The sequence below is a fragment of the Mucor mucedo genome (assembly GCF_025094135.1).
Source record: "Mucor mucedo strain NRRL 3635 chromosome Unknown EV154scaffold_143, whole genome shotgun sequence".
Taxonomy (NCBI): domain Eukaryota; kingdom Fungi; phylum Mucoromycota; class Mucoromycetes; order Mucorales; family Mucoraceae; genus Mucor; species Mucor mucedo.
Genome location: NW_026252427.1, coordinates 81193 through 107218, shown reverse-complemented (window position 1 = coordinate 107218; position 26026 = coordinate 81193). Strand labels below are relative to the sequence as shown.

Here is a 26026-nt window from a genome sequence, read left to right as displayed (position 1 = left end):
GCACTCGAATATAAACAAGGTCTGATTACTGCTGCTGAGGTTATAAAAAACAAGAAGACCCGACTTGATTTTATTTGATGTAGCTTATTCAATGGTCAAAAACTTAAAGGGTGTGAAGACTTGAAAGACCCTGGTTTATCTCTTGAAAATCAGACTGATAATATCCTAAAAAATACCAAGAACCTTGCTTTTCGAAGAGCAGGGTAGACGATCTAAATGTAGTAAACGTAACGACAATCACTTTTCCGAAGTCTTTATGCACACAACCTCTGTATTCGGTAATGAAGATATGTGTCAAATAAAATGCACTACCAACATCGTCAATTATATTTTTTTTTGTTGTAGGTAAATTGGCTTACAGCGGACACTTTCTGCCGTTATCCGATGCCGAACATTCTGGTAGCTCTTTTATGTTAAATAATTTACGATTCTCATGCACTACTTCACCACCAAAAACCCTTTATTATTTTCATTTCCCCCATTCACAAAAATAAGAGTAAACCATTTTTGTTGTTCGTATATCACGATAAAATAGTACCTAATCCATCGGTTGATTTAAACTTATAGTCACAAATGATCTTCAAAGAGATAAACAAACCGCCATATATCTTGATTAAAGGAATTTAAATTATGTTTAATAAGTGCACATATAACATTTTCTTGATCGTGATGATGCTGCAACCAAACGTTATGCAAGAACTCCATCTTGATTTGATTTGAACCCCTTTATATCTTCTGTGCCTTGATTATGTAAATAAGCTGTAGCAGTTTATCCAGTGCCGATGTATGCCTCTCTGATTTTTGGTCACTGCCCATTATGCGTGGTGAAGTAATTTAATAATTAAAAAAGAGGGAAAAATTACGTCCATTTAACAAATAATTATTGATCGACATTGTTATCCATAGAAACAGAAAAGGTACTGGATCATTTTATTTCGCGTGTTGGTTTGCCTTTTGTTGGATTTAAGCTTGTTGAATGATTAGAAACCAGTTTCCAAAATTTTCTTTTCCAAACATGGAAGAGGTGGAATATACGACATGAGGTGTAACTGAAACGTTTTCAGGTCATAACGTCGAACGAGTGCCTTTATCGGTCACAGCATAAGGAGTGCCAGGGGTTGAAATTTCAACGCTGCTTTTCCTTCTATTTTTGTACACCAACCAAAAAGAAACAGCTAAGGAATGACCATCATCGCAAGAGAGTAAGCCAGATCTTGTTCAGAACGACCTTGGTGTAAATTAACAGTTTTCGTCTTTATGGTAGACAGTCAAGAGTTTCAACGCCTCCAAGTCCTTCTATGTTCGCCGTTTCTGCGTATAACAAAGGTTTTGCAAAAGCGGAAAATAATATTTGAAGACTGCCTGATGTCCTTTTGTGACTTGTCTATTTAACCGCCAACAAAAAAACCCCCGCACATATTTTATTTTCCCATATTCTCACAAGATCCACTGTAGGAAAGATGTCCAACGTCATGCCATCTTTGAAAACTAGATTAAACAGGTAAATATATTTGTATGGGGGTTCGCAATCCTTTTTGTTCCAACTTCATTTTTAGCTTCTCAAATTTTTAAGCACTTTCCGCCGTTTATTAGATATTTATCCTATACTTAAATATAAGTTTGGCTACTCGACCTTGAGATCAAAAAGCTCATAACTGCAGCAAATCGATGACAAGTTCTTAGAATAAAAACCATCACTTTTGGTAAAGGATCCCAAGCAACATATTGGAGTTATAGGCCAATGTTATCGTCAGTCTCTAGACGATGCAGAAGAAGATGAATTGTTATTGAGGATCATGAAAAAGTTCAACGTCGATATCCGTTTTACGACGTAAATATTTAAAATAAGCAGTACAATAGGTCTAATTGCCAAAGGACACCTGGAGAGGTCAAGTTCAAAACATATTGGTGAGTTTAAACATGCAGCAAATATAATAAAAAGCAGCGGATTTACACGAGAGGGCATGTAGAGCACGAGAGGACCGAAGATTACAACGCATACAAAAAACAATATTTCGTGAATAACGGTGTGCTATTCCAACAAATAAAGGTATATTTCGACTTGATGATACGACGATGATAAGAAATAGGAAAATTACGTGTTAAAAAAGTAATGCGGTACGAATGAAAACAAAAGACGTACGTCTACGGTAAATTTACCTCATAATGGCAGGAAAGGATGCAAGAGTAGTGTTGGATAAAAGTGTGTAATTGTTTTGATTGTAAATTGCGTTGGGGGGTGAAATATAGAAAAATCACAACAGCAATAAATTGGTAAATAAAGATCAAAGAATGTGTTTGTTTTGTTTTCTCTTGTTTGTTTGATTAACTGAATCTGAGTTGGACACGAGAGGAACTTTCAACTGTAACCTTAAAAGATTTAATAATTGAATACAGGTAATGGCAGTTGCTGTTATTTATACAAGTTATTGTGACAGGAGGTCAGTTAGCCCTTCGGTAAAAAGGACAGGGCATTTAAAATCACATTCATAAGGATTTACGATGCGGTAATTATTTTCGTGTTTTGTAGATTTATTTCCTCTTACGGAATTCTCTTTTATCAATGACTAAATAATGATAAGGTCAACATCGTGAAGCTTTCCATACACGTTCTATAATGAGCACACCAAGTCTCTTTTAAAAACTTCAGCGAACAAAAATTGCCTTTAAGGCTATTTTGATTGATGTTGTTATCCTTATTTTACTAAAAAAAAGAATCTTTCCCTAAGTAGACGGTCTACCTCCGGTTAGATGTTGTGCCATAGTCACAGCCTAAGATTCGATACTTTTTTTGGCTGTGCCTAGAAGAGCACATGCTGTAGTGGTTGTCCCTTATGCGCCTTAAACCGTGCAAAGATAAACAAATAAATATTGACCTGAAACTTTTGAAAGTGTCCGCTCCTTAGCTATCATTACAAACAAATGCTACCAAAGAGTTCAGTACCAATCTCTTTAAAGCTTTACCCCCAAACCGACATTAAGACAGTAATCATGAAGGTCAAAAGAACATTTCCAAATGTAATTGCACCTATTACAACAAATAAAAACCGCCGAAAATGAGGATTTTCTCTTCCTAAACTCAACCTATCGAGAATGAACGTTAAAAAAGGCTATAAGAAAAATAATCTTTTGGGTAGTAATGGCAACAAATAAAAAACTTGCGTCTTCTTGTTAATAGCGTACTGAGCAGAACATAAAAAGGATCACAAACCCAAAAGTGAAACGTTTGGCGACGAGGTTTAAGAGGATGAAAAATACTTTTAAATGACTTATCTCAACAGTGAATGTCCTACACGTTCCGGAAGGTAGTATATAAGAGAAATTGTTGTATATGGTATACCTCAAATGGTGTATACGGAGCCGCTCAAAAATGTTTGAATATTATGCAGCTTTTAGACACAGCCACAAAAACACGTCTTAGGTAGTGTTCGAACTTTTCGAGCTTGCACCGATCTTGCGCCAGTTCGAACGAAGCTCGAACCGAGTTTTTGTACTCGAGCTTGCGCCACTTTTTTTGGGTTCGAGCGAGCTTCGATCGATGCTCGCTCGAAGCTCGCTCGGCTAAAATGTCGATAGTAGTCACTTTAAAGTTAAGGTCCTTGAAAGACTACAGATGGCATTTCCCCTTGATTTTAATCTTTTCTTCCCTTTACCATTTTTTTTTATTTATGCTCTAATAATTCCAATTAAAATGCTTTGGACTTTTATTTAATTGTACAACCAGCAAACACATTTACCATAGAAAATGAAACAGTGTTGCACACTATACCCAACTAAGCCAATTTTTTACAGCAACCATAGTAACATGACGTAGCAGAATTAATGTAAACTTTCATGTTCACAAATCCAAATGTATTATAATTATAGATGCAGTAACAGTTTGATTTAATTATCCGAATTTGGTGTTAAGGCTGGTGAAAAAAAAAACTTTTTCTTTTTCCAACTTCTATTTCAATAAATAACAATTTTATTATCATAATTTTCTGTAATTAACATCACTTTGACGTGCACTTTGTGTAATAAAAAGGGCGAGCGAGTTCGAGCTATCGTATTCGCAACCGAGCCGAGCTTAAGAAACTTCGAGCGAGCTCGAGCTGCAAAAAAACGCATCCGAGCGAGCTTCGACTGGAACACGATCGAAGCTCGCTCGAGAGTTTCGATCTTCATTCCAAACACTAGTCTTAGGCTATGATTAAGCGTACTTTGGCTGTTCCTGAACGAAAGTCTTGGCGGATTTTCTGTTCAAACGTTCTATCGCAGTTGTATTTTGAGAAATTTAAAAATGGCTGTACCTGCGTCAGTTTTTGTGTCTTTTTTTTTTTTGGTTATATTTAGTGTTTCAGGTGTGCGATGTACGATTTCACATCAATAATGAATTCATTTCAAAGAAAGAAATGAGGACTTTAACTTCATACAGATACATGAAAAAAGTGCATGTGCCAAAAACGCAATAAGCGGATCCTAATTGTAAACGTTATATACCCATAACGCTTTTGCGTACCCACATAAAAAAAGTGGAGGGGTATAAAATTGGTAACAAGCTCAAGTAAAGCTCCTTCTAACTTACGTGAAACTGGTTGGGCTTACAATCTTTTGTTACCTTCTTTTAATTAAAACTCAATTCCTCAAGGGTTTTGACATAATCAAAACCCACGTTAGCTTTTAGATTCTAAGGGAGCACCTCCGCACACTACATTAAGAAAATTGCGTTGTTATCGGAAACAAATATTTTTCCCCAATTTTTGAAAAACGTCACCTGCTTTTTACAAATAGTACAACCAGCTTTTCCAAATTTTTTTGTAAAATCTATTTATTTGACGAGGATAGTTTTAAGAAGGTGGTAGAGGTAGAGCGTAGATGCATCTAGAGAAAAAACATCTATTATTATGGTAGAACCTTCATTTCGCATGACAATGTAGAATTAGATAAAAAATAAAAACGTTATCTCTAAAAGATGAACCCAAGGCATTTGACAGACAGACTCTAGGAAAAAAACACACACAATGATTAACAACTACTACACGGACCAAGAGCAATTTTGCTACTTGCCTTTTTTTCAAGAAAAGCTCGTGGAACCTTTTGAAACGACCAAAGCTGTAAACGTCATTAATCAGAAAGTGAAAAATTAAAAAGATGCCTGTAATCAAAATCGGGTTAAGTCATGCCTTTTTAGGAATTGATCGTCAAACAGACAAATTTGATAAACCCTATTGCAATGATAATTCTATTGAACATCCACAAAATTTGATACCGCATTCTACCAATGTTTGTTTCTTAGAGGCATTAATAAACGCTTTTCAAAACATTGGTTCTACCATACGTTTGGCCATTCAATTTATAAAAAGTAGGGCGAATCAAGTTTTTATTTTTCTGGGCAATCTAACTTCAAAAAAGCAGGTGGAAGCACAGTAAACTGGTAATGTTCTCTTCAAAATCAGAAAATGGGTTTAAGTTATTGCAGTGTACCCTTTGAACACTCAAATGGGTTTTAATCACAAAAAGAAAATAAAAGCTGTTAAGCCCTACGATATTCTCGTAAATAAGCGGTTACCGTTAAACAAATCTCATGAGCTTGTTACGATTTTTATACCCCCATCCTCAATGTTTTTTTGAGTATACAAATGCGTAATTGGTATATTATTTTTATTATTAGATCCGCACCAGTAGTGGTTTTAGCATATAGCCGTTTTCATGAATAGCTGCATAAAGGAAAAGAGCCCATTTCTCCATGTAAATGAAATTCATAATTGATTTTTTTATCGTCCATCACATACCCGAATTACTAAAAAAAACAGAAAAGAGACAATTATAGACGCAGGTACAGCCGCTTCTAAATTTATGTATATAGACCAGCAAGAGAAAGTCTCTACCAGCGTCTTTTTGGCTTTTTTAAAACGTAAGTGACACAATGCTTATAAAAAAACAAAAATAGGGTCACTTAGGATCGGGTACCTTCTGATAGTATTAAAGAGTTGGTTTTTTTTAGAGGTCCTGTTTGTTTTGCATGGAAAACAAAATTAAAATTAAACCAACAGTGATACTGTTAGAACTTCGATACCACTTTATTATGGACAAAAAAAAAAAATAATTTAAAAAACGTACTCAAAATGTATTCAAAAATGTATTCATGGTCTATGAGAAAAAACTATGGATATTTATATAAAGAACTGGGATAGTTCTAGGGAGAATATTAAGCGCCTTATTGGATCATGATGTAATACTCTGGTGATAGTAAATAATTAACATGTCTTTAAATTTAGCCTTTCCATACTGAGTATACAAATATTAGTCAGAGGGATCAACAGTTGTAAGATCAAATGACATGAGTAATATTTGTGCTTAGGATCTATTAATATTACCTAGTTCTGGCCCACTCGATTGTATTGCTTTTTGCAGAATAAATATTTACTCGCCACAGGGTTGTGCCCTGTGTACAGACTTCAACGGTAGGATGAGAACAAGCGGGGCAATGTGTGATTCATGATTAAATTTTATATTTATTATCCATCCTTAATGTGATGTGACAATTAACTTTATTATTATATCTATGATAGCCTCAACACTCCTACACCATTTGAAGTATGCCATATGCAGTACTTTATATTATACAGTACTTGCTAAATTTCATCAGTCATTCACATTTGAGATAAGTCATTTAGAACTATTTTCTCCTGCTCATAAAACCCTTCCCCAAACTTTTGATGTTTTTTAGTTTTGTGATCCTTGCGATTTATCCTTTTACAAAGGTAGAAGCACTTTTTTTTTTGTCATTACTACCCAAATAATTATCTTCCGTAATGCTATGTTAAACGTTCATTCTCGAAAGGTTGAGTTTAGGAAAAGAAAATCCCTATTTTTGGCGGTTCTTTCTTGTTGTAATAGATGCAATTACATTTGCAAATGTTCTTTTGATCTTAATGATTACTGTCTCAATGTTGGTTTCGAGATGAAGCTTTATAAAAATTGGTAACGAACTCTTTGGTAGCATTTGTTTGTAATGATGGCTAAGGAGCGGACACTTTCAAAAGTTTCAGGTCAATAATTATTTGTTTATTTTTACATGGTTTAAGGCGCATAAGGGACAATCACTACAGCTTTGTAATCTCCTAGGCACAGCCAAAAAAGTAGCGAATCCTAAGCTGTGACTATGGCACAACATCTAACCGCAGGTAGACCTTAAAATAAGCCCAGTGTTTACTTTGAGAAAGATTCTTTTTTTTTTCTTACTAAAATAAGGATAACAACATCAATCAAAATGGCCTTAAAGGCAATTTTTGTTCGCTGGAGTTTTTAAAAGAGACTTGGTGTGCTCATTATAGAACGTGTATGAAAAGCTTCAAAACGTTGACATTATCATTATTTGATTATTGATAAAAGAGAATTGTGTAAAAGGAAATAGATCTACAAAACACGAAGATAATTACCGTATCGTAAATCCTTGTGAATGTGATTTCAAATACCCTGTCCTTTTTACCAAAGGGCTAACTGACCTCCTGTCACAATAACTTGTATAAATAATAGCAACTGCCATTACCTGGATTCAATTATTAAATCTTTTAAGGTTACAGTCGAAAGTTCCTCTCGTGTCCAATTCAGATTCAGTTAATCAAACAAACAAGAAAAAACACATTCTTTGTTTTTTATATACTAATTTATTGCTGTTGCCATTTTTCTATGTTACACCCTCCAACGCAATTTACACTCAAGAAAATTACACGCTTTTATCCAACACTACTTTTGCATCCTCTCCTGCCATTATGAAAATATTTGCCGTAGATGTACATTTTTTGTTTTTCATTCGTACCCCCCATTACCTTTTCAACACGTCATTTTCCTATTTCTTATCATCCTCGTATCATCAAGTCGAAATATACCTCTATTTGTTTTGAATATCAGACTCATATCCACGAAATATTATTTTTGTATGCGTTGTAATCTTCTGTTCTCTCGTGTTCTACATCCCCCTCTCGTATGAACCCGCTACTTTTTGTTACATTTGCTGTATGTTTGATCTCACCAATATGTTTTGACGTTGACTTCTCCTGGTCTCCTTTGGCAATTAGACCTATTGTACTACTTGTTGTAAAATAAATACGTCGTAAAAGGAATAATTCATCTTCTTCTTCTGCATCGTCTAGAGACAGCCTATCACAATGGCTTATGATTCCGAATTGTCCTTTGGGATCCTTTACCAAAAGGTGATGGTATCTATCATGATAATGTATTGTCGATATGTTGCAGTTCTAATTTTTCTGACCTCAAGGTCAAGTAGCCAAACGTAAATCAAAGTAAAGGACAAAATACCTAATAAACAGTGGAAAATGTTTTAAGCTTTGAGAACCTAAAAACGAAATTAGAACAAAAATGATTGTGAACCCCCCATGCAAGCATGTTTACCTGTTAAACCTGGTTTCAAAGGTGTCGTGGCAGTGGAGTTCTTCCTACAATGTTTCTTCTGAGAATGTAGGAAAATGAAAGACGTGCGATTCTTTTTTTGTTGGCGCTTAAATAAACGTGTTACAAAAGGACATCAGGCGGTCTTCAAATAATATTTTCCGCTTTTGCAAAACCTTTGTTATACGCAGAAACGGCGAGCATAGAAGGACTTGGTGGCGTCAAGACAATTGACTGTCTACCATAAAGGCGAAAACTGTTAATTTACATCAACGTCGTTCTGAACAAGATCTGGCTTACTCTCTTGCGATGATGGTCATTCCTTGGCTGTTTCTTTTTGGTCGGTGTACAAAAATAAAAGGAAACGCAGCGTTTGAATTTCAACCCCTGACACTCCTTATGTTGTGACCGATAAAGGCACTCGTTCGACGTTATAATCTGAAACCGCTTCAGTTACACCTCATGTCCTATATTCCACCTCTTCCATGTTTGGAAAAGAAAATTTTGGAAACTGGTTTCTAATTATTCACCAAGAAGACATACAACAAGCTTAAATCCAACAAAAGGCAAACCAACACGGGAAATAAAATACTCCAGTACCTTTTCTATGTGATAAATGGACGTAATTTTTCCCTCTCTTTTTATTAAACCACCCCACTACGCATGATGGACAGTGATCAAAAATCAGAGAAGGCATACATCGACACTGGATAAATTGCTACAGCTTAATTACATAATCAAGGCACAGAAGGATTTAAAGGGGTTCAAATCAAATCAAGATGAAGTTCCTGCAAAACATTTGGTATCAGTACCTCTATTTACGTGATTGTATTTGCATTATGTGAAATCAATAGGCTCATACATACTAGTAGGTCGTAAAGATATAAACCATTTGAGGTAAGTTATTTTTTTAAAAAAGTGATTGTGATACTTATCTTCTATGAAGCCGTCTTAATCGAAGACCAGTCTCAATCCTGGATATAATCCCAATAACATGAGAACTAGTCATATATCAATTCAATACTAAATAATACATACGGTCGAAGCAGAAGAGTCATGATCGACCAAAATGTTATACATACACTTATAGAACATAATTTAAATTCTTTTGATCATGATCTGCATATAAACGAGTTTTTTCTTTTTTTCTTTTAAAAAAATATAGTAAGTACATCGGAACATCACTTCCTCATAATCAAGTATAAAGGTACTAGACATATTGTTATATATACATCCCGCTGGTTGTTATGGCTTAACTTACTACCTTATTTTTTGCGTATAAGGTTGCTATCCACTTTAAATACATGATTGTCAACTACAGTGTAAGTCTATTTTAAAAAACTTGAAACCGTGTTTATATTTTTTAATAGTGTCTTTATTAGTTTAATTGAGCTTTATTTGAGGTAAGTCATATACATAGTTAGGTACAACTTCTGCATCTGTCAGTCTCCATATACCACCAGAACAGCCAATACTTTATTGTGAATGGTGTCCGGTTTTTGTGATGATGTTTGTCATTCTTACAATACACATATTCCTACAAATAGGTGTTCCATAGTGTCTATACATGTATAAATTCTTCACCGATTATATCTTCATTAAATAAAAACCAATATAAACATTATTTTTGCCCTTTGTATTTTACTATATCCATGAATGTTATTTTTTGTAAAAAAACCATCTGGTATTGTAAGTATTAAAGCCCTAGTTTTATTTAACATTTAAAGAATATCCTCCAATACCATCTTCTTAAATAATAAGGTTATGATGAATTCATTCGCTAGAAACTGGGAGTAGCAGTCGATTTTCATGCAAAAATGGACCGCTTTGTCCGGTCTAATTTTTTTGCGGCCCAAGTTAGACTGCTACCGCAAAAAAAAAAAAAAAAAAAAAAAAAAAAAAAAAAAAAAAAAACTTTTGGGTGTTTGTTATTGATACGCTGGATGGACTTTTCAACGATGATGAACTTTCAAATAAAATTATATTCTACCCAATGTTTGAGACATGAAGAAGGTGTGGATTAAATCAAAGAAAGATGGGAGTATGTTTGCTAAATGCTTGGCGCGTAATACATGGGGAAAATACTCAAAATCAAAAACTAAAAGACAGTATAAATTAAATGAATCAGATATACAAAAGGACTTACAAGAAACGTGTTCTAAAGCGAAGCAGCTATTGTTCGTGTCGTGATCGAGGCTAAATGTACTTTATAAATGACTCCAGATCCGTACTTTTTAAATCTTCCATTTGATAATCCTAAATATAATTTATATTTAATAATGACCATCTATTTTATGTACAGGCGTGATCTCATATTATCATCCTTCATACAAGTCTAAAATATACATTTAAATAATAACATGAACAATGTATGTTCTCAAATAGCTAATTATTTCTTGATAAGTGTTGAGTGATACTTTGTAACACCCGGTTTTTTTTTATATATATATCAAGGATATATATAAAAACTACCATTTATTCAGTCTAAAATTGTAAAGAAATATTCCGATTCGACGAATGATAATTATACATTGGGTTTCGTTTTTTAAACTATGAGCCGGAGGAGGAGGGAAGACTTTTTTTTTCAAATTTAGGGTTAAAGAATTAAGACAGCCAGGTAAAAAAAGGGGGGGGGGTGTTGATCATCAAAAAGGGTAGATACGGGAACAAGGCAGATTTTTTATGAGCAAAACGTTTAGGCGATACAAAAAAATAAAAAAAAGCTCTGCGGCTGCAGCAGCAGCAGTAGTAGTGTGTGGCACATGATGGGTATGGGCTTTGACCGGGCGGATCTGATGTTTATTGGGTTATTAAGTGTTTCGGACCGGGTTATGTGATGAGTGCGGAGAAATGATGATATAAATCAAGAATCCGCGGGTGCCTGAAAAAAAAGATAAGAGGTATGAAATTGCGTAACAAATGATATGTTGCTATGGCAAAAGGACGAAATAATTTTTTTTTGGGTTGCACATTTACAGTTTTTTTTTTTTTTTTGGTATAAATGAGATGAATAAAGTTTTATACTGCTTAAAAATTCCATACGTCACATTGGCTGCGAAAAAGAAGTTTCTATGGATGATAATGGTGTGCGTGTGAAAAAATAAAGAGGATGAATAAGTAGGGATCAAAGGGTTCACTAGTGGAGTGGGATGATTGGGGAGAAGTTTATGCGTGACCTGATTACACAACACAACGAAAAAAGTATGCTGACTATTTTTTTTTTTTTTGCAGAGAATTCCACACGCACACAAAAAAAAAAATAAGTATTTGAGAAAAAGAGCTGAAAAAAAGGGAGAAAAGGGGTTATATTAAGTAAACCTCTATGAGGGTAACACTGGTGAGAACCCACATGGAGCTGTGACATAACAATACAATTTATTATCTGTGTGACCGAATATCCAAACAAGCAAAAAAGTTCCGAAAAAGCAAGGTTGAAAAATAAAAAGGATCAAGAGGGACCTGTAAAGTAATCATGCCACAAGCGCGGGTTTTTTTGGGATGGGAAAAAAAAAAAATACCTTTTGGGAGCAGTTTTGTGTGTATGTTTTATGATAAGTATCTATGGGTTGGTTACTTTACTTTGTTGTTGGGAATGAATCACTCTTCTATGACAACCAATGTTATATATATAAAAAGAGAGAAGGAAGTGTGTGTACGGTTAAAAAAAAAAGAGAGAGGAAAATATAGTAAAAGGAGATGCAGTCAAAGTGAGCACAGTGTAACTTACAAATACAATAAGGTGAGGACCCTTCTGTCCCTAATTTTGAAATAGGATGGGTGGGTAAATGGGAAGGTGGCTGAACAAAAAAAAAAAAAAAAAAGGCGGGGTAATATAAAACGGGAAAAAAAAAAGAGATGATAGTGAAACCCAATAAAAAACCTATCCCAGCCTACTCCCCACAATCTCTCTACTTTTTTTTTTTATTTAGTTCGTAATCAATAAAATATATAATGTCCTTTTGGCAGTGTCGCCGACGATCGGAAAAAATAAGGCCGTGAGAATTAGCTCATGCTAACTCCGTCTTTCCCAGACTGCTAAACAGAATAAAAAATAAGATGAAGCATGGGCCAAATGTTGACTACATTTGATTTTATTTTTTATATTTGATTGAAATCAACCCGTCGTGTGTCATTAAAAAAAAAAGTAAACAAAACGGTACAAGTATAAATAAAAAAAAAGAATAATAGTTTTGGGACGGGAAATGGGATAGTGCGGTAATTCATGTGATGACTTGAAATAAAAAAAAATCATCCTTTAGGTAATTGACGGGAAAAAAAAAATTCAAATGATGGAATTACTATATTTGGAAAACTTGATTCATATGAAAGGACCCGTTGCTCCCTTAATTTTTTTTTTTTATTTTTATCTTTTTCTTTTTTCTCAATGTTGAATAGTTTTTCGAACAAGCAACAATATCAGCCATATTCACCACCTTCACCGCCATTTTCATCCTTACTTAGTCCACAAATGACGAAAGCATCTTTACTATCCAATTCATGGTGCCCACCTGAAGCAACATCATTTCTTAACCTTGAAAAAGTTGTTCAAACATATGCCTCACAACCAGAGTTATTAGAATTAATCTTATCAAGTAAAGTTGAAGAAGATAGACGACGTGGAGAAGAAGCTAAACTGCGTCGAAAAGAAATCGATTACATGTTACAACAAAAGAAGACAACCCCAGCTCTACCCTCCATTTCACATTATGAGCGAAGAGTTTCTTGTAGTTCTGTTGAATCTTCCTCACTACCTAGATTACAGATGCGTAAAAACTATGACTGGAAACCTTATCAGAGAAAGAGTAGTATTGAAATGTTGTTGATTCCTTCACCCAATTCAATGGATTTAAAACTACCGTCATTAAACAAGAAGAATATGAAGAGTTCTCGGTCATCTTCTTCTGCTGCTGCAGATTCTGATGATGATAATGATGATGATGATGAAATGGATTTTGCTGCTGGTTCAGCTCCTCCTTCTCCTCCTCCTAGTAATGGTGGTGATTCAATCCATAAGACTGTACATAAACGTCGTAGACGTGAAATGCAAGCTATTACAACTATTATTGAAACTCGGGAGTTTCCTTACTATGATGACTATCTCTGGAAGAACAATGGCAATACTGTTCATAAGAAGACTGGTTACAAGAGCATCTATTACAAGTGTTCAAATAGCTCCAAAGGTTGTCCCGTCAATAAGACAGTGACCTTTAAAGAAAATGGTGAATATTTAATCAAGTACAGAGGACAACATTTAAATGAATGCAATCGTATCAAACGCATTACAGACCTTTAACCCTTTTTATATATATATATATGTCATATACCCTTATCACAAAAAAAAAACATCAAAAAACAAAAAAAAATTTACCCCTTTTTTATGTATTTAAGCCAAACAAAAAAAAAATAATTACGTCTTTTCTCCATGTAAATATTACTTATTAAAAAACTTTATCTTAATTTCCTCACCTGATGTAATAATTTTTTTTTTTTTTTTTTTTTTTCACATGGCACAAAAAGGGAAGGAGACGAATCCCCTTGTTATTTTTTTCTTTTTGTTTCTTCTTTCACCATTCAAAATAAAAGATGCTCATCAACCGACCTAACAACGTTCTCGCTAACCAACGTTACTTTCAAGCCCCTTCTCAAGCTCCTCTCTGGATCAAGGGAAAGAGAGATAAATTAATCGTCACAATTGTCTTTGCTGGTCTCGGTGTTGGTGTTATTGGTTCTCTTACTGGTGCCGTCAAGTGAGTTTTATTAAGTGTCTATCGTTTCTTTTAGATACTAATCCCTTTTTATTTTTTAAGGATGGTTATTGGCAAGAAGGATTAAAAAAAAAAATCACTTATGTTTTGTTGCAAAATAAACTTTTTTTTTTTATTATTTTCAAAAATATATATTTTTAGTCTTGCATATCAGGTTGTTCACCTCCTTGAGATTTGTTGGTTTTTGCCCATCTTAATCCACATGCATTGCATAAGCTGTAAAGAAAAAAAAAAGCAAGAAAAGGTTAAAAAAAAAAACAAAAAAAAAACAAGAAAAATACGTTACGTTTTAGGTCCTCGAGGACCTCTTCGCCATTCAGGAGCGTCTGTGCGACCACAATCTGTACAGATACGTTCATGGTCATCATCTCCTCTTCTCTTTTTGCCAGACTTTAACTTATCCAAGGTTTCATTTTGTGCACCCCCTTCTTCACCAATAGCAGGAGGAACTAAAGTATTGAACAATTCTCCTTCGATACCCATCGAGATACCACGAGAACGTTCACCCAAATCAAAGTGTAAACCAGTGAAAAGTGAAACGGACTCAGACACACCATAAGAGTTCAATACACCTTGAGCATAGACACTAGCAGAGGGAGCAAACAATTCTTCAATATCATCTTCATATTCTTCTTCATCTCCAAAGTCGCCTTCATTATTATGGGTAGCAGAAAGATCATCACGCATCGTACTGGGTGTATGTTGATGACTGGTTTGGGGTGAAGGCTCCTGTTGGGTCAATTGAGCCTTACCACTATTGGCCTTTTGTTTAGCCATCTGTACTTGTCGTTTCAACATTTCATTCTCCATCTTGTAATCCAAAAAAGTATCCATCATTCGTGTCATTTCTGCAGGTACACTACGAGCAGAACCAAAGAATCCTTGTTTAAAGAAGTGACCACGGGTTTCGAGTGTCGTGTATTTACCATCCTTTCTCAAGAGGCGATACGTGACTCGCATGATCGAACCGTTCGTTTGAGCTGTACGAAATTCACGGGTAAAGATATCAATATCATCCACATGGATGTATTCTGTAAAGCTATGACCCATTAATTCAGCAGGTTGGTAACCAAGGAACTCACGTGAGGCAGGAGAACAGTAAAGTACATTGAGATCACTTGACAAGACATGAATGACATCACGTAGTTCTTCCAAGACGTTTTGTGACCAGTTCTTTCGTCGAGTGAACTCGGGTGGTCCACTAGCGTGAATATTACCTCCATTACGAGTAGTTAAAGCTTGCGAAGCAAACTTGTTAATTTGCATGACGGACTGACCAGATTCCATTTTTATATTTATTTATGAGGAGAGAGAGAGAAAAAAAAAACAAATGAAAAAAAAAAGGACAGACTAATTGAGGCTATATGGGTCGTTTATATATATCAAAAACTGACTAGTTGATATATTCCGAACTCAACTTTTTTTTTTTTCTCCCTGCTTTGTCCCCCCTCTCTCTCTCTCATTTGTGAATGGACTGCATTGGAGTCAAAGCACTGGGCTTGAATTACCATGTTAAGAGATAGATCTGTGGGAGTTTCCGTGTACCTGTAAAAAAAAAAAAACTTGTTTAAACTATATAAACATTACCCCCCCCCCCTCTTTTTGTCTAACAATGTGGCGAAACATAAACAACAACAACAACTTAAAACATCCTCCTTATTCGTCATTTATAAAGATGTATTAAATTTTTTTATTTTTAAATTATGTATTACAACAAAAAAGTTATGTGTATTGGTGAGAAGAGGTGCTGTACAATGGAGTGGTGGTGGGGGGGATGGGATAAAAGAAGGGGGAAAAAAAGGGGGGGGGGAGGGTTTGAGGTTTAATTATAAGGAAAGGAAACCATGATTTTTAGCCAACGTGTTGATCATTTCAACCCAAACTGTAGATGAATTGGGTGGAGGGTTTGGTAATGTTTGATAATGTCGATATACTTTTTCTGCTGTCTCTAATTGTCGATTATCTACCATGGCAGTCATGATAGCATAATAACTTCGAATTAACTCTGGTTTAGCTTCCTTCATATCATGCCATAATCCTCGTACCGTTTCGAAATCAGATACACTAAACGCTCCCCATACCAATAAATCAAACGTATACGCATCGGCTTGTACATGTCCCTCCTCTTTGAGTTCTTGGTAAACGAGTTTAGACACAGGATACCAAGCTTTCGTTTCGGTTGAGAAACAACTCAAGAGTGCATTGTAATGATAAATTGTGAATGCATGTTCTTCTTTCTTTAAATCATTCCATAACTTCCAAGCATTCGCTGGATTCTTTTGGTGTGCCTTTAAGAGTGTGGTGGTTGCCTTGGCATCCATCCATTTGTTTTCTTTCAATTGTGTATAAATCATTTCCAGTTGTTTGGTATTCCCTTCACGTCCATAGGCTTCAGCTAATAAGGTTAAAGAAGCTGCATCGGCGGGTATACCCCCTTTGCGAATCCCTTCCAGTAACTCAATGGCCCTTTTTTCATTTCCCGAATCTAAAAACACTTGAGCCAGGATGGTATAAATCACGAGGTCGGCCGTGATCCCTTTATCCAACATGTCACGAAATAAAGTAAAAGCCTTTTCGAATTCAGCATTTTCCGCATATCCCTTGATCAATGGAGCATAATTGATGGGCGTAGGTAAAATATTGTAAGGAGCGACCGACATGCCTCTCAGGATATCACTTGCTTTATCCATCTTACCTAAACGGGCATATCCATAAATGAGATGGGAGAACACAAATAAATTGGGTTGAATACCCGAATCCGTCATCTCTTTAAAGATACGTTCGGCTGAAATCATGTTGCCTTGCCAAGCTGCATTACGAAGACTGAGCGCAAACGTGTAAACATCCGGATGTAAATTCGAAGTGTCCAGGGATTGAATCATAGCATCTAACATGGGTACTGATCTTTTATAGAATGGACCGGCAGATTGAAGAATCGTATTATAGGTACGGGTCGAAGGGGGTCCTGAAGTAGCGTGAAAATCAATTAAACTTGCCCATCCATCAAAACCCGTGGGATCGTTGTGGTTGCCATCGTTTGAGTCCTCTTCTATCTTATGTCTCGATAACAGGATATTGTGTGAGACAGAGTCTAATGAAGCATTACCCGAAGCCAACATGTGTCGAAGATGAGGGGTGATGAGATTGGCTTGTTGAGGGTTTTTTAAAGAGCAATTCAATAAGGTATTGTAAATGTAATTGTTGGTTGGGATGCCTTTTCGTTGCATGACATGATAATATTTCAGGGCTTCCTCCACTTGACCTTGTCCAGCATAATAATGAATGAAACAACCATAGGTGACCGTATCTGGATCAAAATCGAGTGTCACCATGGTATCATACATTTGAAAGGCTTGATCGGATGCGTTGTTGTCTAAATGATACTTGATCAGCATATTAAATGTATATGTGTCTGGCTTGATTTTAATCTTTTTCTTTTCGGCTGCTTCGGCGGCGGCGGCGGCTGCTGCCTCCTTGGCCTTGGCAGAACCACAACCACAGTTGCCACAACCCGATTTTTTCTCGGGTAGATCCAGCGTGGCCATGATATCTTGTATTTGTTGAGATTGGTTGGAAGCTGTATAGGATTTTAAAAGGGTGTTGACGACTTGTGTATCTGGTTTATGTCCTAATTGTAACATGACCTTGTAAAGATTGGATATACAATGGATGGTTGATTTCAGGTCATGGGTTTCCTTCATTCTAGCATGACGTATAGCTTGATCTGATAAGCCGTCCAGGACACAGATAAATGTCTTTTTATTAGGCACGATACCCGATTCCAACATTCTCTCCATCCAAGTGTTTGTCAATTGTTTTTCGCGTGTATTTCTCGACTCTTTTAAGTATCCGTTCAACAAAATATGAAAGGTGGATCGATCGGGTGTCTGAATTTTTTCATAAATCTTTTCAGCGGCCTGCAAATGATGGGATTTGACTTGAGCGGCTAATAACATATTGTAGGATGTGGTATTGATTAAACCTTTACGGGTCATTTCCATTTCGAGTGTTTTTAATTTGGAAAGACTTCGCTTTTGTGAGATTTCATCCATATGTTTGAATCGACGTACATGGATAGATAATAAGGTATTATAGTGTTCGACGGTGACAGGTGAACTACAGTAATGAGGTAGGTTACGAAAGATCGATTCGGCACGTTTGATTTGATCCAGGTCACCATACATTTCAAGTACCTTGCAAAATTCGAGGTTATCCCATAAAGGGATATGGCGTTGATGAACGAGTCCTGCCAAGGTCTCTAGACGCCCAAAATACAATCGTTGGAGTTTTCCAAAGTCAAGTGGTAAGCGTCTCAGGTTGGTTTCAATTTGTGTATACAGTGATGTTAAAAGTAAATGGGCTGTTGAGTGTGGTATATGGGTAAGATCACGAGCGGATTTATCGAGTAATTTCCAAGCTTCTTCGTATTCATTGTTTTGTAAATGAGCATGAAGTGTGAATAGGTCGGTCGTAGGTAATTGTTTATTCACTTCGTTGCTCACATGCACTGGAATCCGACGTCTTGCTGTCATCTTTTGTTGATCCAAGGCGTCAATTTCGTTCAAAAAGCTCGACACTAGAGAAGAAAAAGTGTCAATACAGTTATTAATAAAAAAAAAAAAAGGGTACTTTGGGGGGGGGTCATTTACCTTTGGAAGATCGTGTGGCCAAACTTGAAACAGGTCTAGTTTGACAAGTGGATAAAAAAGCTCTCCATAAGCGTTGAGTGTGTACAACTTCTGAATGCAGGTGCTGACACCGCATATGAACCATATATATATTTTATGTAAGAAAAAAAAAAAAATGAGAAAAAAATAAGAAATAAGAGACTACCCCCCGATGATTTTTGGCCCCAGCTGTATTGAAATATGGGGCCATTCTTTTTTTTTTTTTTTTTTTTTTTTTTGTGGGTTTCCCCTATTAATATTTTATTTTTTATGAAATTTGATGTCACGCCCAAAAAAGGGTGGGAGGGAGCAAGTAGGGATTTAAATATTGACGCGAGAGACATGTCTGGGGGGACAATCACTCGGAAAATTGAGTCACCGGATCGACCGGACCAACCGACGTAGCCAGACTGGCTTGTCGGTATTTATTTGATAAGTCATACCTTTTAAACGAAATGATGTTAGTATCTGTACAAGTATATGTGTTTGCCGTCGCCATACTTATGTGTATTATAAAAGGTACGCCTAAATGGCGGAAGCGGCTGAGCATCGATCGAGACTATGGAAGAAAAACCAATTAACCCAATGTTTTTTGCACCGTTTTGATCACGGTTAATGGTTGTTGATTTTGAGGAGATTCTTCTTGGGCACTTCGAGTTGTTGCAAACTACTGCCCCTTTGAGCCTTTTGATTTTGCCGTTTCTCCTGACAAGTTGCTTACTTGTGCAAGAAAAACATGAGCTGCATGTTACTGTTGACTTGTACTCATCAACCACCGCAAAACTGTCCAGTTCTACACTTTTTAGTTGTGTTATGAAAGGGTCTAAGCTTCTTCTAGTATGACCCTTTATATAAGTCGAAACACCAGACCAGTTTCCCAGAAATGATATGACGCTACGGTTTTTACCAGAGTTACCTAAAAGTCGGAACAGTTTCTGCCTATATGAGGAATGCAGATGCTGGTAATATCTTTTCAGACGAATACTCCTAGTGACTTGACGCTGGTTTAGATACGACGGTGTAAGCTCCTTTTTGTTTTTAATTTTTCTTTGTCTCTGTATCACGTGCTTGGTGTCTAGTATAGCGCTATTTACTCGCTTTGCCGTCAGTTCAAAGGTCACTTCATTTTCGACATCATGGTCACAATTTTCCAGACTTTCCAGTGCGCTATACCTATTAATACTTTGAAACATAGAAGAAGATTTGGTTGCACTGATTGAAGCAGTTGTTACAACACCTGGATCTAAGCCTTGAATAATTGCTTGGCCTGATATGATGCTATTTTGTGATTTTTCAGAAAGACATATACCAGCTGTTGGGGTTGGTTCATTCTGATTATGTATCCCTTTGTTTAAGCAATACATTTCTGAGCTCTTGGTCTTAATTGATTTATTCAAAGAAAGAAGTTGACTGTATATTGCGTTACATTCCTTGCGGCTAGTCTTCAAGTTTCGATAGAGGTCTGAATCACAAGTCATTGTACCTAACTTTTGGTTTTTTCTAAAGGTCTGGCCAAGATCCATTCTAGTATTTTCTATCTCACGAACGTTTTTACTCAAACGGACTTGCAATGCTTTTTCTTCTTTGATTTCTTTGTGAAGACGTTCGACCTTCAGTTTCCTATTTTCGGTATTACTATCCAAAGAGGTAAAACTACTTGTAGAAGTAACGTGTGGCACTTCTTCCGTTTGCAAGTTTTTATACCCAAGAAAGTTTAAGCTGTACTTATGACAAAACTTAAATGAATACATTGGGGTTAGTTTTTGTTCCTGGATAATTCTTTCAATCATGTTTAAATTGAAAAAGTTTGAAAAAACCGCCTTCTTGTCCTCTATGGATTTGATTGTTGCCGAACTCGTAAACATATTTACACCATCGAGCTTGAAAATGTTGTACTCTTTAGCAAATAAAAGATATAAGGTCCTGGTATCAACATTGATAGACATTTTTTGCTTTTCTTCGATCTTTTTTGGAAACATTCGGTTTTCCTTAAATCTTGTACCTGTCGGACCAATAAACTTGACCAACGAGTTTCTGATTTTGCGCATCTGAAAAAATCTGAAAGCGTTTTTCTCATCTTTTTTACAACTTATTAGTCGTAACTTGTTGACTATTCTTGCAGAAGTGTCTAATGCATGGGCGGGTATAGATTCTTGCTTATCGTAATAAAGTTGCTTTTTGATATAGGCTGCGTCTACATTTCCTTCGATGGAAGGGGACGTAATCAACATTGTGCATACTGCACACAAAGCTTTAATCTCTTTGGCTGACAGGTCTTTGACATCGTTATCATTGGTATCTAACTCAGTAACATTATCAATTATTACTAAATCTTCGTCAATCTCATTAAAATCTTCGGCGTCTTCTTTGTGTAAAAATTATAAAAACGAAGCTTTTTAAAAACAATACGTATGACTGTGTCCCATTAATTATTACCTTCAAATTCGTTGGAATTATCATCTTTATTTACAGGTGGTTCCAAATCTGAACGGCCCCTCTCACAAAAATTGAAAACACCGTCGATAAGTTTCTCCACAACATGTATTTTGTTCAGCTTTCCTGCGTTATATTTTGCAATCGCGTCAAACAAATCTATCATGACCCTTTTTTGGTGTCGCTTTTTAACTGTTTTGAGGGATTTTTGTGAATTTTGTTTCTGCTTCTTTGATGCATGTGGATGGCTCAGACGATGAGATTTCTTAGGACAAAGATGCAAGCGTAAAATAAGGGTAAGCGTGACTCTCAAATCAGAAACAAATCTTTGATAGGTCCACATGTTTGAAAAATTGGTAAAGAACTGTTTACACGCAGAAACTAAAGTTGGTGTGGTTGTAAAGTCACAATAGTTTTCGCTTGATATTTTTCTTGATACGTAGTCAATCACCCTATATGACGAGTAAAATAAGTTAGGAATCACTGCTCTCAATATAATAATTAAGCATATCTACTTACGGGTGTTTATACTCGTGTGGTTTTTTTCTACCTACTGAACTGGAAAGCAATTTCCAAAAGCCTTCAAACGTAAATATATCACTTTGTTTTAAAAATGTTTCATCACTGTCATCTATAATCGCGATTTTCTCTTCGCCAGTTTCAATTTTGAGTGAGGGCAAATCAATGAATTGAAAATCAAAAAAGGTGCGCTCTCTAGAAGGAAGAATATCACCTGATGTAATACCGTCAACCAAAATCTCCGTTGCTTTCGAAAGGCCCGAACAGCATTTATCACAGATCTCTTGCAGATCTTCGAGCTTTTTCAAAAAGATGCTATAGTCCAAGTCTTTATTAATTACTCGTTTTAGGCTTCTACTGACTGTTCTATAAGCATTATCTTCTACATCTTGGTCGTCATTTTCATCGATTGCCGTATCTGTATCCTCAGGCGCACTATCTTGTATTGATGATTCTAAGTTTAAACCCATAATAAAGTCACTGATACATTTATCGATGCTGATTTTGCCATTTTGTTTGAGTCGATTGATTTTTTGTTGCACCCACAATGCTGACGTTGGTATATCTTCAAGCTTAACGGTCGGAAAGTGATTTTGCCTGATCAACTGCTCAATCTTTGTTTTTACAATACCAGCAGAGCCTGTTGGAAACTGTTTCGTTGATAAAGTTGACGAAAATTTTTGTATATTTTCAGATAAGGTTTTGTGCTTGTCAATTTTGAACTTGGACCATTTCTTTTGATATAATGTGTTCGTTTCTTCCACAAGCAGCCTTATTATTTTATCATCTATAACAGAGGAGACGCTTTGTCTCTTTGCTCTAGGTTTTTTCTCGTCTGAGGCTCGTTTTTTAGCTACGATATTCTTGGGAATTTCACTGGTGGGGGTGGTATCACCGGACATATCTTTGGGTCTGTTTTTGAGTTCCAATCCAAACCATTCAACAGTACCAGTATACGAATTAATTGATTTTAACACACCAAAGTACGGTAAAGAGCGGTCTTGACGGTGCTTGTTGTTGGGATGAATTATTGCTGGTTTGGACCTACTTGAAAAGCAGTAGATTGTATACCCATAGACTTGACTAAAAGCGTAAAGCAATAACATATCTTTTGGAATAGCAGTAAGATTTGGATGCCTATCTGAATGCAACACAAAGCTATTCTCAAATTTTCCATTAAGGACCCCAACCAAGTATTGTATGGGTGAAGTAACCATCATTATGTTGATATTTTCGTCCATGTTTTTACGAACTACATGTATTTTATGTTTCTCCAGAAACTTGACAGTGCTCTTAATACTTTCATTAAAACTATGCGTATAGTTATTCATTGCATTAAGAATTATATCACGAAAACTGTTATCAATAGGCATGGTAGGAGAAGTAATGTTTATGTCAACATCTTTGCAAGAAAAACGAAGCAGCTGCTCATCTAGTTGCCCTAATCATAGACGCATTATGAAAAACAGAAAATTATAGGTAAACGATAATTTTATGTACCTTCTCTACCCTTTCTCTTGTCCAAGCGCTTTGTTACGGAGGATGCTTTAATTGTTTTAGGTCAGTCATCTATTGCTTTACTAGAAGCTAGTATCTACTTACGTTCTCCTGTGCTATTGTCGGATGGTGAATGTTTACGCTTCATTAACGAGAAGAGCACGAAAGAGAAACAATACATTGGCAACTTTGGGTTTTATCATTAAAAAAACCAGTCTCCATTATTCATTTTATTGGTTCATACGATGCCTTTGTACAAATCACCAGATAGACACGTATAAAAATACGGGACAATGTTCGTGTGGTGAATCGCATATGGATTATATACAGAAAACAAATTCATATCTCGATATAGTTGATAACCGCATATAACTATTATCAAGCCCATAGGAAACTGTTAAAATACGGTCAGTAATTTAGGGTTTCACTGTAAAAGAGCAACCTGGGTAGATGAGGACTATATGTCATTGGCATCATTAGGCAGCCAAGGTAAATATAACAACTATATATTATGTGAATCATTTCATCAATCAAAGCTACTGGCTAGACACCTTCATTTGATGACTCGAATACAACACCTCCAAAAAATGCTTCACCACCTTTTACGTGATCCGAATAAAGCGCAATTGTCATTTCATATCCATAATCATCTTTTGGCTATCTCATTTTCTGGTAGGAGTGGTTCTAATACTGGAAATTTTCGTTTCTCTTCTTGTATTCAGAAAGCAGGTATTCAGGTTCAATTGTATCATGATGAAGTACGTGAAGCTCGCGAAGTATCTTTTGAACTCTCTCTGGACCAAGTTTCAGAAGGTCTGCAAATACTTTTGACACTCTTCCTCAGTAAAGAAAAACAACATAAACTTAACTTAAATTCAAGAGGGAGCTGTCCAATGATTTCTGGATCATGTGTGCATTATATGAAGCATCACATTTTGAGTCACAGCATCTATATTGCATTGATTTATAAAGCTAAAACAACTAGCATTTCAAATAAAAGGAAGGGGGGGGGGAGCAATTTAGCATACACAAGGTATAAAAAACCTTTTCCTGCAACACCTGAACATATCCACAATTCTTCGAGCGTGAGGCTTTTTATTGTAGCCTTTTGTTCCAAGCTTCTTGATACAATTGTTTCTAAAACATCAATCCTCCCAAACCTTTGCGGGTAATCCAAAGAAATACTCGTGGTCTACATAAATAATTATATTTTTTCTTCAGAAAAGAAAAAAACGACACCAGCCCTATCCAAAAAATACCATTGTTTTATTCAGAAGAATATCGTTCGTTTATTAAACTTTGAAAGATCTCAAGATACTCGATCAGTACACTGTTGTCAGCCATCTTCCCCCGGTTGAATCTTTAACTGAAACCTCAACTAGATTCTTGACTAAATCTTCAATCAATTCATCGACTGGTTCTTAGACCAAAATGTGACATTGACATTCTTAAGTATTTTTAACTACGAACTATCCCATATTTCTCGAAAAATTAAGAGCACTTAGGCAACTGGATTTGTATTTATGATTGCATCGTTTAAACTGTTGACAATTCTGTTTAATGTGGGTTTTTTTCTGTCAAATCGTTTTGCGGAAAAGAAACTTCGAGGCTTTGTAGGTTTTTCCAACTTTTCGCTTGGCCATTTAAAATTATTTTAGAGGAATCTACATTTAGTAAAAGTGTAAAACACCAGGAGTTTTTTATATAAAAACCGTTAATTTCACTGTATCCAATTATATTGTTTTTTTTACTAGCGAAGCAGTTTCCCCCAGACATGTCTCTCGCGCCACTTTATATGACCAAAAAAAAAAATGTTGAATTCAAAAATGTTGAAAGGGTTGAATTGCTGATACAGGTTAAAATAGAAATAAGCGTCATTTCCATCATGCGGTGGATACAGGTTTTTGTTTATTTTGTGCTATCCTACTATCCCTTGGTTACTTCAACTTTAGGGCCTTGTAAACATTTAGACAACTGTTTTCCAATTTAAATACGACATATCACAATCAAATGACAGAACAGAATAAAAGTAAAACCGTGTCATTGGGAAGTCTAATACTAGATAAATTACAACGCTTTTTAAAACATGTTTGACAGGTAAAAAAAAAAGTAATAAGTGTGACAGAACACACTGATAAGAGGTCGCTTATTTTTACATAACCCGTCTTTTTTTTTTTTATGTGCATTTTTCTTTTTCAATCAGAACTTTCCCGGGTTTTAATCTACATGATTCTGACAATTTGAAAAACCTAGTTTTTAACAAGCAGGGTGACTGATTGCCCTTGAACTGAATCCTATGTCATCCTTCTCACTTGAGCAGTTACCTTGGGAATAGCACGCTACTCTTTTATATATATCTGGTATTTATCCAGAGAATGCTATTTTAGGAACTTTTTTTTTTTTCCCGCCTGAAAATAACAAGCCGGTATCTATCTATGTTTAAAATGATGCAAATAAACTAGTAAGATATCACACACACACAAAAAATGAACATACCAGTACAATACGATTGATCTTTTTTTTTTTTATGTATAGTACGTAATTGACAAGTTTTAATCTTGTCCCGTTGAAAGAACCCGTTTCTTATATGAGCTGTGGGAATCCTTAGAAAAAAAAAAAAAAGACAATTTTGGAAAGTGTTTATTTTACGCCTCGGTTATGGGTAAATGTTAATACATGAGATAACATTGTTGGGTTTGTTATTTCCTTGTACAAAACATGCTGATAATGACAACGCCTACAGTCATCTCT

General features: G+C 35.7%; 8 protein-coding genes across 8 annotated transcripts; 4 read left to right on the top strand and 4 right to left on the bottom strand.

Annotated features, from left to right (window-relative positions):
* Positions 1 to 1608: 1608 nt before the first annotated feature.
* EV154DRAFT_525641 (uncharacterized protein) lies at positions 1609 to 2239 on the bottom strand (the record flags this gene model as incomplete). The annotated part of the gene is made up of 2 exons (XM_051603305.1): positions 1764 to 2239; positions 1609 to 1678 (listed from the first exon to the last, which is right to left on the bottom strand). The coding sequence occupies exons 1-2, from the start codon at positions 1964 to 1966 to the stop codon at positions 1609 to 1611; spliced, it is 273 nt and encodes a 90-aa protein (XP_051452563.1). The 5' UTR covers positions 1967 to 2239.
* Positions 2240 to 11881: 9642 nt separating this feature from the next.
* On the top strand, positions 11882 to 12204 carry EV154DRAFT_63191 (uncharacterized protein). The gene has a single exon (XM_051607699.1). The coding sequence runs from the start codon at positions 11936 to 11938 to the stop codon at positions 12164 to 12166; it is 231 nt and encodes a 76-aa protein (XP_051452562.1). The 5' UTR covers positions 11882 to 11935; the 3' UTR covers positions 12167 to 12204.
* A 492-nt stretch (positions 12205 to 12696) lies between these two features.
* Positions 12697 to 13895, top strand: EV154DRAFT_525632 (uncharacterized protein). The gene has a single exon (XM_051603304.1). It carries the CDS (start codon positions 12779 to 12781, stop codon positions 13685 to 13687), a length of 909 nt encoding a protein of 302 aa, XP_051452561.1. The 5' UTR covers positions 12697 to 12778; the 3' UTR covers positions 13688 to 13895.
* Positions 13896 to 13977: 82 nt separating this feature from the next.
* Positions 13978 to 14226, top strand: EV154DRAFT_569127 (uncharacterized protein; the record flags this gene model as incomplete). The annotated part of the gene is made up of 2 exons (XM_051606115.1): positions 13978 to 14141; positions 14202 to 14226. 2 exons carry the CDS (start codon positions 13978 to 13980, stop codon positions 14224 to 14226), a joined length of 189 nt encoding a protein of 62 aa, XP_051452560.1.
* On the bottom strand, positions 14202 to 15486 carry EV154DRAFT_525629 (uncharacterized protein). The gene has a single exon (XM_051603303.1). It carries the CDS (start codon positions 15444 to 15446, stop codon positions 14442 to 14444), a length of 1005 nt encoding a protein of 334 aa, XP_051452559.1. The 5' UTR covers positions 15447 to 15486; the 3' UTR covers positions 14202 to 14441.
* A 338-nt stretch (positions 15487 to 15824) lies between these two features.
* Positions 15825 to 19026, bottom strand: EV154DRAFT_451319 (uncharacterized protein). Its single transcript, XM_051597244.1, has 2 exons — positions 18809 to 19026; positions 15825 to 18735 (listed from the first exon to the last, which is right to left on the bottom strand). The coding sequence occupies exons 1-2, from the start codon at positions 18930 to 18932 to the stop codon at positions 15986 to 15988; spliced, it is 2874 nt and encodes a 957-aa protein (XP_051452558.1). The 5' UTR covers positions 18933 to 19026; the 3' UTR covers positions 15825 to 15985.
* A 623-nt stretch (positions 19027 to 19649) lies between these two features.
* Positions 19650 to 23447, bottom strand: EV154DRAFT_576986 (uncharacterized protein; the record flags this gene model as incomplete). Its single annotated transcript, XM_051606514.1, has 6 exons — positions 23381 to 23447; positions 23279 to 23323; positions 21779 to 23219; positions 21263 to 21711; positions 19734 to 21191; positions 19650 to 19660 (listed from the first exon to the last, which is right to left on the bottom strand). The coding sequence occupies exons 1-6, from the start codon at positions 23421 to 23423 to the stop codon at positions 19650 to 19652; spliced, it is 3447 nt and encodes a 1148-aa protein (XP_051452557.1). The 5' UTR covers positions 23424 to 23447.
* A 415-nt stretch (positions 23448 to 23862) lies between these two features.
* On the top strand, positions 23863 to 24700 carry EV154DRAFT_486383 (uncharacterized protein; the record flags this gene model as incomplete). The annotated part of the gene is made up of 2 exons (XM_051598845.1): positions 23863 to 24118; positions 24582 to 24700. 2 exons carry the CDS (start codon positions 23863 to 23865, stop codon positions 24698 to 24700), a joined length of 375 nt encoding a protein of 124 aa, XP_051452556.1.
* Between the last annotated feature and the right edge of the window lie 1326 nt (positions 24701 to 26026).

Bases quoted from the DNA above. Each gene is read 5' to 3' on its own strand.
- EV154DRAFT_63191 (XM_051607699.1), top strand. From the start codon at position 11,936: ATGTTTTATGATAAGTATCTATGGGTTGGTTACTTTACTTTGTTGTTG.
- EV154DRAFT_525632 (XM_051603304.1), top strand. From the start codon at position 12,779: ATGTTGAATAGTTTTTCGAACAAGCAACAATATCAGCCATATTCACCA.
- EV154DRAFT_525629 (XM_051603303.1), bottom strand. From the start codon at position 15,446: ATGGAATCTGGTCAGTCCGTCATGCAAATTAACAAGTTTGCTTCGCAA.
- EV154DRAFT_451319 (XM_051597244.1), bottom strand. From the start codon at position 18,932: ATGGTTCATATGCGGTGTCAGCACCTGCATTCAGAAGTTGTACACACT. The intron at 18,736-18,808 runs GTAAATGACCCC...TTTCTTCTCTAG, and splicing joins GGCCACACGATCTTCCAAAG to TGTCGAGCTTTTTGAACGAA.